Below are 19,996 nucleotides of genomic sequence, written 5' to 3' on the forward strand. Positions count from 1 at the left end.
TGAGGTCAGGAGTTCAAGAAAAGCCTGGCTAACATGGTGAAACCCCGTCTCTACTAAAAATACAAAAAACTAGCCGGGCGTGGTGGTGTGTGCCTGTAATCCCAGCTACTAGGGAGGCTGAGGCAGCAGAACAGCTTCAACCTGGGAGGCAGAGGTTGCAGTGAGCCAAGATCACGCCATTGCACTCAGGCTTGGGCAACAAGAGTGAAACTCCATCTCAAAAAAAGAAGAAAGAAAAATGGTTACAAAGACTATGTAGCAATATGGAAAGTGATTATGTAACATTAATCGAAAAAGTAGTATCAAATTTTATCTGTGGGCATAGTGTTACAACAACTACGTACAAGTATTACAGATGTTTTAGAATTTGTCTAGCAGGTTTTCCAGTTTGTACCAGAAAACCCCTATGCAAGTTTACAAAAACCAAAACTATGTACACAAATTACATGCTAAAAAACCCAAACACTAAAAATTATGAACATGACTGAGTGAAACTATGAGTTTTTTTTCCCCTTTAAATGTATTTCCTAAGTGCATTACTATTTATGGAGATTAGTTTAGTCCCTCAAAAATTCTTCCTATATCGTTTGGGCACAGTGGCTCATGCCTGTAATCCCAGCACATTGGGAGGCCGAGGAGCGTGGATCACCTGAGGTCAGGAGTTCAAGACCAGCCTACCCAACATGGTAAAATCCCATCTCCGCTTTAAAATACAAAATTAGCTGGGTGTGGTGGCACATGCCTATAATCCCAGCTACTTGGGATTACAGTAATACTCCTGCTGAGGCAAGAGAATCTCTTGAACCCCGGGAGGTGGAGGTTACAGTGAGCCAAGATTGAGTCATTGCACTCCAGCCTGGGCAACAAGAGTGAAATTCTGTCTCAAAAAAAAAAAAAAAATTTCCCATATGAATGAAGCTCAGAGGATTCTCTCGGTTCTGTTTTGAAGATACAAAATAACTGTCAATTTCCATCATTAGGCCCATGGTGAAAGGCAAGCTGGACACTGGTGGAAGAAAAGAAATTCAGATGGATAGAGGAAAGGGACCTCCCAACAAGAAAAGAGTCCAGGCAAGGCGATGGAAGTGGGAGAGTGGCCAGCCCCTCCATGGGACCAACACAGCCCTTCCCAAACTGTTTCTCAGAGCAGCTGTCCCATGAAATGCTCCTCACAAAAACGGGTTCTATGACCAAAGAAATGTGGGAAATACTTAATCATACCCTGTCCTGAAGTGTTACAGTAAATGTTAGTATAGTAAAAGCTCTGGGAAATCCTACAGAAATGTTTGAGTTTAACATGACGTTTGTTCCAACAAATTAGATCATAGAAACACCACTGCTTTTTGTTTCTAGCCCTATTAACAACCTGTGGAATATCCCTCGAGCTGGTCTGAAGGGATCGCCGCAGAGCTCTTAAGGAGGAAGCGAGCCAAGAAAGGAGGGTTGTGACGTTGTGATGAGTTCTGAGTTGTATTAAGGAATTTGAACTTTTCATCTGGGGAGTAATAGGATCCAGTCTAGCTTCTGAAAGCTGCCCCTGCCAGCCACATGGGGGCCCCTGAAAGCAAGGTTTCGGCCCTGCCATATTTGCTCAGCTCCCCACAGGTGTATCTAGGAAGGCTCCTGCCCTGGCTGGGCCTGCCCTAATGCCTGAGCCAGTCCTGACCAGGGCAGGAGGCGCAGCAAAATCAGGGGCTTTGGCCTCACCATCTGCCCGTGCAGATGCCCATGCAGCCTCTGAGCCACAGCAGCTTCCCATCTTCTCCCTTCCTAGTCCGTAGCCCTAGGGAATAGGATTTTGCATCAGTTTCCCTACCTGCTGAGCCTGGGACCCTATTCTTTCTTTCTTTTTCCTTTTTTGAGGCAGAGTCTCACTCTGTCGCCCAGCTCACTGCAACCTCTACCTGCTGGGTTCAGGAAATTCTCATGCCTTAGCCTCCCAAGGCACTAGAACTACAGGCACGTGCCACCATGCCCAGCTACTTTTTGTATTTTTTGGTAGAGATGGGGTTTCACTGTGTTGGTCAGGCTGCTTTCGAACTCCTGACCTCAAGTGATCCGCTCACCTCAGCCTTCCAAAGTGCTGAGATTACAGGCGTGAGCTACTACTGCACCTGACCCTGGGGCCCTATTCTTATCATCAGCCCACTTGGTTTTCCCATCCCTAGGGAGCTGGTTTCAGTTCTCTATACTTCTTAGCCATAGGCTGGGCTCCTAAACAGCAGGTCACCCAGAACCATAACATCACTACTTGTGCACCACAGCACTGCCACTCACCCAGAATCTAGGCATCCTTCTTGACCCCTTCGTCTCCCCCCAGGTCCTGTTGATTTTGCCCCCGAATGCCCCTCAAACCATTCTCTTCTTGTCATCTCCCCTGCCACTGCTATAGCCCAAACCCTCTAGCCTCTCACCCAGGCAACTGCAGCAGTCTCCTAAAGGAGCTCCTCACTTCCAGTTGCTCTGCAGTCAAGTGACCTTTGAAACACAGATCAGATCTCACTCTTCATGGTATCACTGGCTTCCAGGATGTTAAGGATAAAGTCCCGAAATGCGTGAGGATGCCATGCCCAATCTCCAGCTTCATTTCAAATATCAGCCCCCATTCTCTGAGCTCCAGACACAATGGCCTTTCCCTTTCTGAAGCCCCTCCAAGACACCCCGCCTTTTTTGTTGCTTTAGGACCTCTCCTATTGACACACTGGGCCTCCTTGTTTGGAATGGTGACCTGTCTATATAAGTTTGCCATACCCTTTGGGCACGGTGCTTTAGACAGCAGGATGTCTAAAGACACTGGGTGACTCTACCCCCAGTCAGTGTCCCCAGCTATCCTTCTGCTCAACCACCTCCCTGGCCACCCCCATGGTTGAGGTCCCAGCATGGCCTGACTGTGAGAAAGTCCCATTCAGACACAGAACACCAGTGAAGTGGCTACCACGTCTTCTGGCCCCGTTTCCAAGACCTTTCTTAAAAGTAAGGAAGCAGGGGACAGTGGAAGGAACATAAGGTTTGCTTTTGACAGCTCTGGGTTTGAATCCTGATTCTGCTACTCATTAGCTGTGTGACTCTGGGCAGGTTGCTTAACCTCTCTGAGACCCTTTTCCTGCTCTGTAATATGAATAGTCCAGTAGTTAAGAATGTGGGCTTTGAAATCTGGGTGCTTGGGTGTAAATTCCTCTTGCCACTGTATACTATCCTAGAGCTCTGAGCTTTAGTCTCATGAAAAAATGGGGATAATCAATACCTCATGGACTGTTGTGACAAGTAAGCTATCGCAAGTGCTTAGCACAAGTATGAGTAATTATTATCATGGAAATCATCCAGCATTGTGTTTGACACATTAGGGGCACTCCATAATTATTAGTTCACCACTACCCTCTCTTTTCCCAAGTCAAGCAAGATCCACATGCCAAAGTCCTGATGACATGGAGACTTCAACCCCAGGTCTCTTCACAGATCTGGGTGTGGGTATACTACCCAAAAAGGCAATGTTCACGACCCAAGATAAATGGCTTCCTTCTCATAGGAACATTGCTCAGCTGAAAGGCTGTTCATACCTGACAATAACCCAGTAAGGGTGGAGGAATTCCTTTCTGAAGATTTACTCATTCATTAAAAGTCCTCCAGGTATAAAACAACAACAAAAAAGGTATTCTCAAAACTGTAGCCTGGCAGAGTGAGTCTGAGAGATGCAGACCAGCCAGCCACACCTAGGAACACTGTTGGCCTCTCTGGGAGCATTGTTGGCCTCTCTGGGAATGCTGTTGGCCTCTCTGGGAATGCCATCTACCAGGAAAGCAGCCAGGGATGTCAGACGACAGGAACCCCCGAGGTGGCATGGGATCAATGGGGGAATAAAGACCTGGCAACTCGGGAGGCGGGGGGAAGGTACAGGGGACACGGAGGCTTGAAGCAGGATAGTAGAGGCTACAACACGGAGTGCTAAGGAGGGGGCGGGTGGAGAAGGAAAGCAGGAAACAATGAGAACAGAGGAAGAGCCCTGCTAACTTCTCTCAGCCGCTCTGCATTTAGACAAGGGATATTCCCCATTCTGCACCAATACCAGGTCCAGTTACTCTCAGGCTGCCCTAGGGTCTCTCCCACCACCTGCCTCCAAAAACCAGGCTGCAATCCAGGGCGAGGGTCAACATGAGGCCGGGTGCGGTGGCTCACACCTGTAATCCCAACACCTTGGGAGGTGGAGGTGGGTGGATCCCTTGAGTCCAGGAGCTTGAGACCAGCCTGGGCAGCACAGTGAGACCTCCATCTCTAATTTTTTTTTAAAGGGTCATCATGTAATGTCTAAGAAGGCTAGACTCACATGCAGGGAGGGGCCCTCCGTGAGCCACAGCATGGGGCCCCACCACCAACACAGTGGTCATGGGTTTGGTTTTAGCAGAGCTTGTTCAAAGAGTATTCCAAGGTGGCTGTGGGGAAGAACCAGGTAAGACTTGGCTGACTGTTCTCTCCAGCTCCAGAGTAGAAGTTCATGGAAGAAATTCTCAACAATGCTACAGAAGGTGCTGGTGCCCCCGGAGGCAGCCACATCCCTCAGTCATCCTGGAGAAATCCAAAGGGTAAAGATAATGTAGAGAGAGCACATGCCATAAACGTCACTGCAAGTTATCAGATAAACAAGGGTTCAGTCGCGTGGTACCTGCGGGGCCCATGAGTGCTTGCCTGGGCCTCACCTCATTAGAGCTGGCCTGGCAGCTCCAACAGCTCTTGGACTGTTTTTCAGTCCAAGACTTGCTTTATGAAGACAAAAAGGAATTCAGACACTCTCATCTGCGTGCCCTTGCTTTCTCTGGCAAAAGACATCATCTCCATCACCTAGATAGAGCATTTTTCTGTGACTTCATTGCTTTAAATGTTCATTTTGAGGCCAGGTGTGGTGGCTCAAGCCAGTAATCCCAGCACTTTGGGAGCCTGAGGCAGGCGGATCACCTGATGTCAGGAATTCGAGACCAGCCTGACCAACATGGAGAAACCCCATCTCTACTGAAACTACAAAATTAGCCAGGCAAGGTGGCACATGCCTGTAATCCCAGCACTTTGGGAGGCTGAGGCAGGAGAATCACTTGAACCTGGGAGGCAAAGGTTGCAGTGACCTGAGATCATGCCATTGCACTCCAGCCTGGGCAGTAAGAGTGAAACTCCATCTCGAAAAAAATAAGATAAAATAATAAGTGTGCATTTGGGGGCCTTTTGACATCAATTCAACTCTTTGGGTAAAATATATTTCAGAAAAACAACTGTGAACCTGGGCAACATGGCAAGACCTCATCTCTACAAAAAATAAAAAAATTAGCCAGGCATAGTGATGCATGCCTATAGTTCCAGCTACTTGGGAGGCTGAGGTGGGAGGATCACTTGAGCCCAGGAGTTTGAGGCTGTAGTGAGCCATGATCATGCCACTGCGCTCCAGCCTAGGTGACAGAATGAGACTCCGTCTCCAAAAAAAAGAAAAGAAGTGAAAAGAAAAGCAACTGTGAATAGGCTGAGGATCAATGAGGGGACTGACTCTCAGCAAAAGAAAAACCAGTAAGGTCCAGGTCAGCCATTCTCCAGACACTTCAGGAAAGGAGCCCAAACCAAAGGAGGAAAAACTACGCATTCAGTTGTTCAACTGCCTCAGCATTATTAATATATCCACCTGAAGTAGAAATGTTTTGAGACTTAATGACCATCATCAATATCCCTCTGCACCCCCTTCTTCCTACCACTTGGGAATCTTTGGGGCATAGTTAGGTTCACAGCCACCTACAAGGAAGGTCCCAGGTTGTCATTCTTCATACCTTAAAGGAATTTTCCTGATGCTAACACACTCCCAGGTGTTTCACAGAATTCCACCAAAGCTGGGGGGTAAGATTCTTCTGTCGTCTTCTCATCCTAGCCACAACCTCAACCAGTATGTACCATACTCCTGCCAGGAGATTCAACTGCACCAACACCAGGTGCACAGTTCCCCATTGACCTACCCACTCCTCGTCCTCTGCCCCGTCCCCCTGCTCTCGGATCTCCGCTGCAGCCCCCTCCGAACACTTTTGGGCCATGATGTTGTCTGTCCAGGATGCCCCTGTCTTTCCATCACCAGCGAAATTACACTTTGTCACGGTTCCAGCCTCAAGTTTGGCCAGTGAATCTGAAAGAAGAGATGAAGTTGAATGTCCTCTGTCCCTGTGGTGGAAACATAGCGAGGGCTGGGCCCATTCTGGTGGGGTCCCCTAGGCCTGGGTTAAGCCACCGTTTTTTCCAGGCCTAGATGTGGTCAGTGAATCCCTGGGTGGGACCCCCAAGGTATGGTGGGGAGAGGTCGCTCACAGGAACCATGGGACTGGGTGGCAGCTGGGGATCCAGGCTGTCGAGCCTAATGGCCCTAGGGCACTTGTGCAGGGATTTAGGAGTAAATCTCCAGGGTTTGGTTGTGTCCCCACGGAGGCCAGACCTTGCCTGCTCCCATGAGCTCTAGACATTAGGGAGGCCAAGAGCTCCCATGGGCCACACAGGAATGGTGGGCCACAGTGAGGGTTGCACTACTCACCCAGGAAGGGACCATCGCCCCGAGTCTTCAGCCGTACCCCGGCCCCCAGCTCGAGCTCCATTGCCTCCATCTCCGACTCGGGCATCCAGAACGCCACTGTGTGGTCGGGGGCGAGGCTCTCTGTCAGTGCCAGCAGCTCTGGCTTGTTGACCAGCCCCTTTAGCGCCTCGGGCGTGAGCCTGTCAGTGTCCCCCTTGGCTTCCACCTCTGCAGGCACAGAGCACAGGAGGGTCATTATCACTGTGGCAGCAAGCACTTCTGGAGGGCCTCTCAAGAGCCAGGTGAGGGCTGAGTGATTCCAAGCTCAGTCACCCGGAGGCTGGGACTCGGTGCCCATTCTGCGAGTCTTCAACAAGGAACTCCACAGCAGAGGTGGACAGGCATGGGCTGGGGACAGGCAGCCTGGTGCAGATCTGGGCTCCACAATAACTTGGGCAAGTTACATCACCTCTCTGTACCCGAAAAATAGGATAAAATCGGTACCTACCTGACAGGACTGACATGACATATAAAGGAAATAAAGCACGTAGCACAGCGCCTGGCATGTGGACCCCTCAGTGAGTGTTCATATGTTTTCACTATTCCCATCTTACAGATGAGAAAACCAAGGCTTAGAGAGGTTCAGTAATTAGCTCAAGGTCACATAGTAGTAGAGGAGGCAGGATTCAAAGCACCCCAACACAATTCCATCTTGAGACCCCGGTGGCCAGGAAGGGTTCTCTCCAAGCCCTCAGGGTCTCCTTGGCTGGGGTGAGGTCTACTGGAACCAGGAGTAAACTCTGGTAGTCCCCCTCCTCTTTCCTGTTCCTGGCAGAGTTCATGGGCTAAGGGAGGAGTCCTAAATCCAGGTGCTGGATTAGGGGAGGGGCACTCCTGGACTGTGAAGTGGGCCCAGCCTCACAGGGCTGGGTGTTCACAAGGCCACACCCCAGCACAGCAATCCCGGAGCTTGTCCCACAGGCTGCCTGCGCCACGCCAAGCCCAGGTGGCCGCACTTTGCTGAAGAACATCCCAGTCAACCCATGAACACATTTCATGGAGCACATTTCATTCATAGGGTACAACCTCAGCCGACCTCTGTCACGGATGCCTTCTGAGACTGCACAGGTGGCTGCCCCCACAGGACCGCTCCATTCTCCTCAGCCCTCTGCCCGACACCGCTAGACAGAGCATCTCACCTTCTTTGCAAGGTAACAGAAGCCATCAAGTGGGGCCTCTCACTTCCCTGACACCACTTACCTGTCAACTCACTTTTTTTTTTTTAGATGGAGTCTCACTCTGTCACCCAGGCTGGAGTGCAGTGGCGCAATCTCAGCTTATTGCAACCTCTGCCTCCTGGGTTTGAGCAATTCTCCTGCCTTAGCCTCCCGAGTAGATGGGATTACAGGTGTGCGCCACCACAACTGGCTGATTTTTGTATTTTTGGTAGAGATGGGGTTTCACCATGTTGGCCAGGCTGGTCTCAAACTCCCGACCTCAGGTGATCCACCCACCTCAGCCTCCCAAAGTGCTGGGATTACAGGCGCGAGCTACCACGCCCAGCCGTCAACTCACTTCTGACCACACAAAACATCTCCTCTTTCCTTCAGTCTCAAAGGATAGGAGGCCTCTCCTCCTGCCTCAAGCCAGCTCCTCCATCTGGGCTGCAGACCCCTTCCCACCTCCTGAGGACCTGTCTCTCTCTCCCTATTCCTTGACCTTTCCTCAAGGCCTTCCTGCATTCTGGCTTTGACACCTACTGCTCCAGACCCCGTGTACCCCCACCAGAGTCACCGGTGAGCTCTTAACCTGAAAACCTCTTGGATGCTCCATATCTCAGACCTAACTAAGCCTTGGGCAGTGCCTGACCCCACTGCTAGCTTCTCACGCCTGTTCCCCTTGGCTTCGAGGGGCTTTAGAGACATGACACCTTCCCCATCCCTCGGACCTTTCAGTGGCTCCATCTCCTGCTCTTCCTTCTCCATCCACCTCCCATTGTTGCTGTTTCCCAAGACAACCTCCTGGGCCCACTTCTTTTCTCCTCCTGGGTAACTTGGTCCACTTCCATAGCTTCAATACTCTCAATGTGCTGCAGCCCAGTTCTCTCCCCAAGTTCTAGAACTGTCCTCCAAGGCCTCAGTGGACCTCTACCCAGCAGTGCTCCTGGCAACTCAAACTCGGTGTGTTCCAAACAGATCTCCTCCACACAAACCTCTCACTCCTCCATTCCCCCGAGCCTGGCACCCATGCCCAACCTCTGGCGTCATCACGACTCCTTCCTCTTCCTCCCCAATAGCCAAGCCAACAGGCCACTGTGCCTCCTCTAGCTTGAGCTGCTCCAGTCTCTGCACCCCCACTGACAGGTCCTTAATCCTGGCCTTCTTATCTCTGTCTTAGGTGACCATAACAGCTTCTTCACAGGCCTCGCTGGGTTCCAGGCTATTTGCCTCCCTGGGGATTTTCAAACACAGACCTGATCACGTCACCTGCCTACTTAAAACCACTCACTACAGGGCTGCCCTCCACCCTCGGTTAGAGTTGAGCTCCTCAGTGCCCGCTCCTCCTGCTGCCTGCCCTGCATGGCTTCTCATACCTGGATCAGGAACTCTTCAACTTCCAGGCATTGGGCACCCTCTGCCTCTCTGAAACACCCTGCAAATCCCTGGCACCTGGCTGACCTCTGCTTATCTTTCAGGATTCAGTCCTGGTATTCCCTGCTCCAGGGCGTCTCCAGTCATGCCTGCCTGGGCTCAGCACCCTTCACAGGATCCAGGCCCAGGCCTCTCCATCTCCTCTACTGGACCGAGAACATTTCAAGTATATGACTGGGTTTTGTTCATCCCTGAACCCCTCAGTATGTGGCACAAGGGCTGGCACATGATATAGATGATCCCTAATGTTCAGAGAGTCAATGAGTAACTGAAGGTATGAATGAATAAAGTGATAGCGTCCCACTCAACCTCAAAACCTTCTCACCCAGGGGCAGACAGCAAAGAGGCCCTACCAGAGACAAAATCAGGAAGAAGAACAAGATCATGGAGGGTCTGCTATGGTCAGAATGTATCCCCCAAAATTCATATGTTGACAGGAGGCTGAGGCAGGACAATCACTTGAGCCGAGAGGTGGAGGTTGCAGTGAGCCAAGATCGAGCCACTCACTCCAGCCTGGGTGACAGAGCCAGACTTTGTCTCAGACAGAAAAAGAAAAGAAAAGAAAAACAAAGAGACAAACTCAGCTCTTTCCTCCACTGACGGAGTATGGACGTAATGCCTAGAAGTAAAGTGGCCACTGAAAAGTATTATTATTATTACTATTATTTTTTTGAGACAGAGTCTCACTCTGTTGCCTAGGCTGGAGTGCAGTGGTGGGATCTTGGCTCACTGCAACCTCCACCTCCAGGGTTCAAGTGATTCTCCTTCCTCAGCCTCCCAAGTAGCTGGGATTACAGGTGCCTGCCACCATGCCCAGCTAATTTTTGTATTTTTAGTAGAGATAGGGTTTCACCATGTTGGCCAGGCTGGTCTCAAACTCCTGACCTCAAGTGAGCCACCCACCTCGGCCTCCCAAAGTGCTGGGATTACAGGCGTGAGCCACTGCACTCACCCTAAAATTTTTTACAAAAGAAAAAAATCATACGTTGAAACTTAATCACCAACGTGATAGTATTAAGAGGTGGGTCCTTTATGAGGTGAGTAGGTCATGGCATATGAGTGGGATGAGTGCCTTTACAGAAGAGGCTGAAGACAGACCTGCCTTGCCTTCTGCCATGTGGGACTCAGCAAGAAGGCGCCGTCTCTGAAGCACAAAGCAAGCTCTCACCAGACACCGAATCTGCTGGCACCTTGACCTTGGACTTCCCTGCCTCCAGAACTGTAAGCAAGACATTTTTGTTCTTAAGCAGGTGTGGTGGCACACACCTACAGTCCCAGCTATTCTGGAGGCTGAGGAGGGAGGATCACTTGAAGACTGTAATGCGCTATGATTGCACCTGAGAATAGCCACTATATTCCAGCCTGGGCTACATAGCAAAATCCAGCCACTAAAAATGCACAAAGAAATAAAAAAATTTTAAATTAAGAATAAATACAATAAACAAACACATTTCTGTTGTTAATAAATCATCCAGCCTAAGGTATTTTGTTATATAACACGCATGGACTAAGAGCCCAGAACCAAATGAGGATTTGGGCAGTAAAACGGAGACCGCCTAGGGCCTGGCCTGGGCTCTGCACAAAGGCAGTTAGAGCCCAAAGCCAGGTTTGTGGGTGATTCTGCCAGACACAGGAAATGGCAGGAGGTGGGAAGGCCAGCCTGGCCCCTGGGATGGAGGGGAGGGAATGGGGATCCTCTGAGTGAATGGGAGGCAGGAAGGAGTCCAGCCCCGGGGGTGGGTGGGGAAGCCTCGGGCCACACACGGGGCTTCAGCGTCCAGCAGGATGAGAAGACACTTTCCAGGGGCCAAGAGGCTCAGAAGACAAAGGCTGCCACACTGCAGGAGAGCCCTGAGGGAGGGAGGAAAGGCAGAGGATACGTACTGTAGGATGACATGAGGAAGCCCGTGTTCACCTTCCTGGTGGCACTGAAGTTGGGCTCGATTTCATTTCCCTTGGCGTCGAATTTACGGCGATGGATGTGACCAGGGCCGGATATACAGCACATAGTAGCGCTCCTGGGGCCAGGCAGACAGAGAGTGAGGGAGGCGGCCTCATCCCACAACACACACACTCTGGGCTCTGGCTGCAGCCCTGCCAACCTCATATCTACCCTGGAAGCCCACCTCAGCTCCAAAAGATGTTCAAGCTAGACAGATGCCCCAACCCCACCAAATATTTATTCATTCATGGGTTCACAAGAGCACCTGCCACATATAATGAGCCCTGCTAGAAGTTCCTAACAGGGCAAGCCCAGGGCTTCCACACAGCCAAAGACAAAGAGTATATACAGAAAACCATAACTTGGGCTGGGCGCAGTGACTCACGCCTATAATCCCAGCACTCTGGGAGGCTGTGGCAGGAGGATCACGAGGTCAGGAGTTCAAGACCAACCTGACCAGCATGGGGAAACCCCGTCTCTACTAAAAATACAAAAAATTAGTCAGGCATGGTGGCAGGTGCCTGTAATTCCAGCTACTCAGGAGGCTGAGGCAGGAGAATCGCTTGAACCCAGGAGGCAGAGGTTGCAGTGAGCCAAGATCATGCCATTGTACTCCAGCTTGGGCAACAGAGCAAGATTCCGTCTCAAGAAGAAAAGAAAGAAAGAAAAGAAAGAAAAAAGAAAGAAAATCATAACTCGGCCATGCAAGGTGGCTCATGCCTGTCATCCCAGCACTCTGGAAGGCCAAGGTGGGTGGGTCACTTGAAGTCAGGAGCTCGAGACCAGCCTGGCCAGCATGATGAAACCCTGTCTCTATCAAAAATATAAAAAATTAGCAAGGTGTGGTAGCATGCGCCTGTAATCCCAGCTACTCAGGAGGCTAAGGCAGGAGAATCGCTTGAGCCCAGGAGGCAGAGGTTGCTGTAAGCTGAGATCATGCCACTGTACTCCAGCTGGGGTGACAGAATGAGACTCCATCTCAAAAATACAAAACAAAACAAAATCCATAACCCAAGTCCGAGGACCCCAAATACCATGGAGCAGGAATGGGTGCTGCCAAGGTGCAATGGAAAAGGCACTGAAAAGGAGCCCTGGGTGAGGGTAGCCACTCTGCCCCTTCCAGCAGATGCAGTGGGTGGGATAAGCCACTCAGTTTCCCCATCACATGGGGATAATGTGATGTCTGTGTTTAAGAATATTATGAGGGTTCAACGAGATAACAGAGGGGCAAGCACAGTGCCAAGCGTGAAGTGTGCTGTAAATGTTGTTTGCCAGTTGTTCAAGGCAGGTGGGTGAAATGCTCCCAGGGCCTGAAGAACAGGTGGGCACTTCCTGGTAGAATCAAGAAAGATGAAGTCTTGGAGGGTGAGGAAGTCTGCCAACTGTGGGAATGAAAAGCCGTAGGAAGAACATTAAAAGCCTGGGACAGTATAGGAAATGAAAGCCAAGAGGCCCCTGTGCATGTTTGAGCCACACAGGGCACCTGGAGGCCTTCTGGGAGCTCAGGCTGGGAAAGCAAGTGAGCTTGGTTCAGGACAGGCCTTGAGTTGGCATTTGGAGTTTGGATTTTATCTGATGGACAAGGAATCCTGAAAGGTTTCTGAGCAGCAGTGAGACCCTCAGATATGTATTTCTGGAAAGACATTTGTCCTGTTGGCAGCAGGGCAGGGATGAGCTCTGGGGACAGCCAGAAGGCAGAGGGACAGGTGCAAGGTTTTATCAGGACAGGCTGAGGGCCCATCTGAGGTAAGCAGCCATGGAAAGAGGAAGGGAAGGCAGGGGAGGGGGAGGAATGGGCAAGGGAGGAGCCCAGCAGGACCTGCCATTGCTTTCCTGGGGAGGAGACAGTGAGGGTTCACCGCCTGGTGGCTGGGAGGGCAACTGAACCATCACCAGGAATGGAACTCAGAGGAGGCAAGTTTTAAGAGGGGCTAGGAGAAGGCCCTGCCTGAGGGCAGCTGAGGCAAGTAAGCCCCATATCAGCATGGAGACACTGCTGGGCTCTCCTGGGCAGGCTGGCTAGGGGCTCTGAGGGGTGTTCCCACCTGCTGACTGTGTGCTAAGGAGGGGAAGGCGCAGCAAAATACACCTGACATGAAAATAGTGCTGAGTGTTCTCGTGGGGTATAGGAGGGACATGCAGGCTCCATGTAGCACCAGGCCTCTGGCCCTACTGGAGGGGACATTTTTAGAGACCAAGCTCAGTTATAGAGACCAAGGAGATAAGGTGGTCAGCACATCTAGGTGGGGCTATTTGAAAGGGGAGTGGAAAGTCAGAACTAGCACTCAGAAAAAAGACACAGGTTAGTAGTGGATGGTGAATGCAGGTGTACCCACAGACACCTGAGATGGGGTGGTGATACAGGGCATGACCCCAGGAGGCTGAGAGGGCAAAGGCATCCAGGACATCAACATGGGAACTGAAGCCCCAGACAGTGTCTGAGTTTACATTCAGGCAAGACTGGGGTTTACGGCCTGGTCCGCCTTCTCAGCCATGACCCAGGCTCTTCTGGCAAGAATACAGGCCCTCCCAACTGTCTGCTGCCCAACACAGCCTTAAACTATTCTCCTTCCAGCTGGTGGTCCCATTTGGCTGTAAATCTCCTGACCTACTTCCCACTTGCTTTCTAAGCCCATCAAGAATCCCCACTCATGGCACTGGAAGGACCCAGCACAAGGAGATGCCATAGTGGGTAACGACCGTGAAGTCAGTGCCTTCTAGCTAGCACTGAGGAAGCATCCTCACCTTCCTGCCATGAGCGTCCAAGATGCTGTGCCGAGACACATCGATCAGTGCTCCCTCCAGCAGGACACCATTTCCCCTGGGGATGAATGGGAAAGAAAGGATAGTCGGTTCTGTCACTCCTCAGCAAATCTCACCTGTGTCTCCTATTCACCCAACCCTGAGCAGGCTGGGTATTGAGCAGTTCCCTTCCCCGTGCTTCCTACATAGGGGTCTCCAACCCTGCAAGGGTCCCAAAGGCTGGGGCATTGCCCAGACGCCAGGAGGCACCTTGTCAGGCTGTCCTAAGATCAAGTTACGGTCCCCTCCTACAAGGCCACTGGGAGTTACCGGAACCAGAGTCTCAGTCTTATCTACAAAATGGGGAGGAAAACAGCCGCCTCACTCTGCTCCTCTGATGATGACACAAGATCATGTGTGTGAAGGCGTTTTGTAAGCTATTAAGTGCTTACTAAATATAAAAGATTTTACTTTTTTATTGGGCCAAATGTGAGGGTAGGTATCTAAGCTGCAATAAGCTATTTTCCCTTTCCACCTGTTTTTAAACACTCTCATATTCCTGTTCTCATTCATATCCAGGTGGTCATTAACCCGAGGAAAAGGTTATTTCTGAGAGGTGAAGAAACCAAAACTCAGAAGTCTGGGACTAGCACAAGATCACACAGTCCTTCACTGAGGGGAAGTGGACCCCTGGTTTCCTGACTCTAGCTTTCATAAAAGCAGAACCTGGAGACTTCCTTTTTTGCATCCACAGAAATGGAGAAGGGTGGGGACAGCTGAAGATGACAGTGGAAGAGGGATGGGAGTGGGAAGTGAAAACTCTACCTAAATCCAATCCATCCCCACTACCCCCCCACAATTATTTTTCTAAATATTTAACTGACAAAGACTGTATATATTCAAGGTGCACAACGCGATGATTTAAGTACACACTATGTAATGATTACCACAAATTAATGAACACACCCACCAGACCCCATGCTGTACATTAGATCCCCAGAAATTGTTTATTCTGTAACTGAAAGTTTGTACCCTTGATCATTTCCCCACCCCCATCCCCATCCCCGTCCACTATCCCCTGGCAATCACTGTTCACTGTTCTACTGTTTCTTTTTTTTTTTTTTTTTTTTTTTGAGGCGGAGTCTCGCTCTGTCGCCCAGGCTGGAGTGCAGTGGCCGGATCTCAGCTCACTGCAAGCTCCGCCTCCCGGGTTTACGCCATTCTCCTGCCTCAGCCTCCCAAGAAGCTGGGACTACAGGCGCCCGCCACCTCGCCCGGCTAGTTTTTGTATTTTTTAGTAGAGACGGGGTTTCACCGTGTTCGCCAGGATGGTCTCGATCTCCTGACCTCGTGATCCGCCCGTCTCGGCCTCCCAAAGTGCTGGGATTACAGGCTTGAGCCACCGCGCCCGGCCTACTGTTTCTTTTCTTTTGACAGAGTCTCGCTCTGTCGCCCAGGCTGGAGTGCAGTGGCACAATCTCACTGCAACCTCCACCTCGCAAGTTCAAGCGATTCTCATGCCTCAGCCTCCCAAATAGCTGGGATTACAGGTACCTGCCACCACACCCGGCTAATTTTTGTACTTTTTAGTAGAGACAGGGTTTCACCATCAGGCTGGTCTCAAACTCCTAACCTCAAGTGATCCACCTGCCTTGGCCTCCCAAAGTGCTGGGATTACAGGCGTGAACCACAGCGCCCGGCCTGTTCTGCTGTTTGTATGGTTCCACCCTTTTATAGATTCCACATACGAGATCACACAGTATTCGTCTTTCTGTGTCTGGCTTATTTCACTTAGCACAATTCTTGAGTGCAATTGTAAATGGAATGGTCCGTTCAGCCTCATAACCCTGTGACGACACGGCCTGGCCCTCCAAATCCTCCTCACCTAGGCAGGCCCTGGTCTGGACCAGCACGCCCGCTGTTCCCGCCACAGCACGGCCAGTGTCCCTTCTGGGGCAGGGCATGAGCCTGTGCAAAAGCAGCGCGGCAAGTAGCTGGAGTTTATAGTTATGGGGGTGGGGTGGGGCCGGAGGTCGGCGTGAGGCGAAGCACAGCCTTCCGAGACCTGTCTGGGGGTCGGGACCCTCTCTCCTGTCTGGGGTTCGGGACCCTCTCTCGAGGGCAGGAGGACAGGCGGGGAGCTTTAAGCCGATCTGTGTCATGGGGTCGCAGGACGGGCGCGGTGGCAGGGGCGCCGGGAGGGGTGGACTGGAGGCGGAGAGGTGGCTTTGGCAACCCCAGTTTTCCTCCACCCGCATCCCATTCCCCGATCCTGGAGCGGGGTTCGAGCCAGGGCAGGGGAGGCCGACCCGAGGCCGTGCGCCCAGGCCTACCCCTGGTGGGCGGCGGGGTCCCAGGCCCCCGGTAGCCGGACGCTCTGCACCGCCTTGTTCCGGAGCGCGCCGTGGTGGTAGATGCGGCTCATTCTCCCGACCACCCAGGCACCCACGCACAGAGCCGGCGCACTGGGCTGGGGGCGCGGCGCGGGAAGCGCTGCAGGACGCGCTGGGAACCCGCGATTCCCAGCCGGCGGATCCGGGAATGGCGCGGCCCGGCCCTCGGGCGTTCCTCGGCGGGATTTAAAGGGACCGAGTTCCATTCCTGCCCGCCAGGCCGCGCGCGGCAGGGGTTGGGCTTCCGGGAGGACCCTGGCTGGGGGTTTAGCACAGTGGGGCAGAAAGGCCATGCCTTTCTCTTGTCTCTCTCTCTTCCTCATTCCTAGAGGAAGATCCCTGCCCCAGCACACGCAAAAAGGGAAATTGAGGCCCCGAGATCCTATTAAAGAAGATCCTTTGTAGGATTAGCCCGTGAAGGATGGGTTTCTGGGAAGCAGGAAGGGAGAACAGCCACTGGGGAGGATTGGGTGGTCAGCTTAGAAGCTATCCGTTATGCCCTGCCCGCGGCCCTACAATGGCTGAGTCAGGCATCCCAGGGATCTGTGACCAGGGAGCTGGGGCATGGGTGTCAGAACAGAGACGCCTAAGTTTGAATCCCAGCTGTGAGCTTGGGCAAGCTCCTCAACCTCTCTGAGTCCATGCTTCCTCTGTAAAATGGGGTTGGTATCAAGGGGATTGTAAAGTTTAACGAGCTCACCCTTTTTACAACATAGCATTGCCCTCCTCCTTCTTCCCGCACAGCTCCTGAACTCCTCCCTGGCCCCACAGTGCCCTTTCCCCAAGTATGTCATAGTCCATAGGTGCATTTTCCAAGCCTGGTACGGGAGATTCTTCTGACCCTGGGATTGCTGAAGAATCTTGTTCTTTTGTTTGGTTTCTTAGTGCCAGACCTGGGGCAGGTGAGCCCATTCAGGGAGGCCAGGTGTAACCCCGGTGGGGGGGGGGGGCGGCATTTAAAGGGGGTGGTGGCCAGGCGGATGCCTAGGAGTCCAGCATGAGCTGTCAATGTTGAAAGAAGCAAGCACTTTCTCCCTTCCCTGGTACACACACACACACACACACACACACACACACACACCCCATGACTTTCTTGGGTCCTAGGCACTTTTGTTTTCAAGGGACCCTTTCTCCATTAAAAATTTTTTTAAAAATTATATCTTACCACTGGGTTGGCATAAAGATGAATATATGAATTTTATATATTTTATTTTATTTTATTTTTTTGAGACAGAGTCTTGGTATGTTGCCCAGGCTGGAGTGCAGTGGTGCAATCTTGGCTCACTGTAACCTTTGCCTCCCAGGTTCTAGTGATTCTCCTGCCTCAGACTCCTGAGTAGCTGGGATTACAGGCACACCACCACACCCGACTAATTTTTGTATTTTTAGTAGAGATGGAGTTTCACCATATTGGCCAGCCTGGTCTCAAACTCCTGACCTCATGTGATCTGCCTGCCTTGGCCTCCCAACGTGCTAGGATTACAGGCCTGAGCCACTGCTCCTGGCCTGAAGTATTTTCTTCAACCTAAACATATATATATTTTTTTTTCTGCATACAATCATCCATTACTAAACATATTTTTAGGAAGAAAGAGCACCTGTAGTTCCAGCTACTCAGGAGGCTGAAGTGGGAGGATCACTTGAGCCCAGGAGTTTGAGTCCAGCCTAGGCAACATAGCGAAACCCTGTCTATTAAAAAAAAAATAATGAAATTAAATTTAAATTTCAAAAGAATAAAAACATTTTGTGGACCACTAAAAGTATGATGGGCCTAATGGATGAATCAGTTCCACTCCTATCTGGCCTACCTGGCTGCCTGGTATATGTCTGAGAAGGAAAAACATAGAAAAGCCCTACTGGAAAGCCCCTCTGGGCAGAACTGTCCCTTGGCCCTCTCTGCTCAAAACCTTCCAGCTGCTCACAGCCACCTGGCTGGCATGCCCTCCTCCTCTTTCCCCTTTCTGTGTCATGTTCCCCCTCACTGTGGCTCCAACTCTGCATAGCCATCTATGGTAGCCACTAACCACATGTGGCTACTTAAATTTAGATTCTAATTGATTAAACCTAAATAAAATGTAAAACTCAATTCCTCACTTTCACTAGCCACATTTTTAAGTGCTCAATAGCAATGTGTGTTTAGCGACTACAAGACACAGAACGTTTCTTCGTTGCAGAAAGTTCTATTGGACAGGGCTACTCTACACCCTCTCAGGAAGAGTCATCTGCTTGTTAGGCTCTGCAACTTCACCCCATCAGCACAATCTGTAGGCCAGGCACCAGCAAGACAGAGGAACCCAAAAGAACAAAAGGAAAATTTTGGAAAGGTTTTGACATTTATTTCCTAAAAAGCATCAATCATCATGGGAAAAAAACCCAGAATTTTGTTGGACTTTCTTACATGTATTTTGCAGTTTAATAATGTCTCTATATTAAATTATAAACTGCAAGGTACCATGGAGACAGTATCAAGTCATCTTCGATTAACACCATTCAACATTTGATTCCTACACTAACTCCCCTTGCTTTGATTTCTTCATCATCATCAAACTTTCTAAAATGTCCAGTTTTTTGTTGTTTTTTGTTTTCTTGAGGCAGAGTCTCACTTTGTCACTCAGGCTAGAGTGCAGTGGTGCAATCTTGGTTTACTGCAACCTCTGTGATTCTCCCACCTCAGCCTCCCAAGTAGCTGGGATTACAAGCGTGCACCACCATGTGCAGCTAATTTTTTTTTTTTTTTTTTTTTTTTTGAGATGGAGTCTTGCTCTGTCACCAGGCTGGAATACAATGGCGTGATCTTGGCTCACTGCAACCTCTGCCTTCTGGGTTCAAGCGATTCTCGTGCCTCAGCCTCTCGAGTAGCTGGGATTACAGGCATGCGCCACCATGCCCCGATAATTTTTGTATTTTTAGTAGAGACAAGGTTTCACCATGTTGGCCAAGATGGTCTCAATCTCCTGACCTCAGGTGATCCGCCCACCTCAGCCTCCCAAACTGCTGGGATTACAGGTGTGAACCAGGGCACCCGGCCCTCTTTTTTTTTTTTTTTTTTTTTAATTGTTAGCTTAAACAAATTTATAGCTACAGATGCATGAGCTTTGGGCCTCTCAGTTCCATGAGCCCCTACTTAGGCCAGTGTTGGAAGGCTCTCATAACATGTTCACATGGGCATCCACTTTTGTAAAATTTTCATAGATAAAGCAATTTTGCTTCAAGCAGAGACTACTTTTTTTGCTCAGAATTCTCCTTTGCTTCATGTCAAGTGATGGTGGTATGAAATACGAGTGAGGGGAAGCTGACATGGAATACATCTAGTTTGGGTTTAGTGGAATACTTTTATGTGGTCTGTACTCTTTTCCACCTATAATTAAATTATTGCCAGCCATCCTGGTGTAGAAATATCCTACCTCCCTCTGTGCCAACTCATCTGGTACAGAGCACAAAGTAGATGACATGAAGGAGTAGGGCCAGAGGTTACATCACAGTAGAAATGTGCCCTACAGTGCCTGGCACTGAGACTTTGTGGGTGCTGGAGAAGGAAAAAAGTGTGAATCATAAAGTGCCAGAAGCTGGTGTGTAGAAAATTCTTTGGGCCAGGCACAGTGGCTCACACCTGTAATCCCAGCACTTTGGGAGGTCGAGGCAGGCGGATCACTTGAGGTTAGGAGTTCGAGACCAGCCTGCCCAACATGGTGAAACCCTGTCTCTACTAAAATACAAAAATTAGCCAGATGTCATGGTGCACGCC

At 50.6% G+C, this 19,996-nt stretch overlaps 1 protein-coding gene and 1 non-coding gene across 2 annotated transcripts; one reads left to right on the forward strand and one right to left on the reverse strand.

The window, feature by feature from the left end:
* Window positions 1-344: 344 nt before the first annotated feature.
* On the forward strand, window positions 345-406 carry LOC115897846. Its single transcript, XR_004057626.1, has one exon. It is a non-coding gene; the product is annotated as a U7 small nuclear RNA (small nuclear RNA).
* A 535-nt stretch (window positions 407-941) lies between these two features.
* On the reverse strand, window positions 942-16,399 carry ARPIN (actin related protein 2/3 complex inhibitor). The gene is given in 7 exon segments (XM_010378620.2): window positions 942-4,560; window positions 5,982-6,145; window positions 6,545-6,751; window positions 11,059-11,164; window positions 11,166-11,192; window positions 13,862-13,937; window positions 16,192-16,399. Coding segments are annotated over 7 exon segments (681 nt in total). The 5' UTR covers window positions 16,284-16,399; the 3' UTR covers window positions 942-4,551.
* Between the last annotated feature and the right edge of the window lie 3,597 nt (window positions 16,400-19,996).

The sequence above is a fragment of the Rhinopithecus roxellana genome, chromosome 5 (assembly GCF_007565055.1).
Source record: "Rhinopithecus roxellana isolate Shanxi Qingling chromosome 5, ASM756505v1, whole genome shotgun sequence".
NCBI classification, from domain to species: domain Eukaryota; kingdom Metazoa; phylum Chordata; class Mammalia; order Primates; family Cercopithecidae; genus Rhinopithecus; species Rhinopithecus roxellana.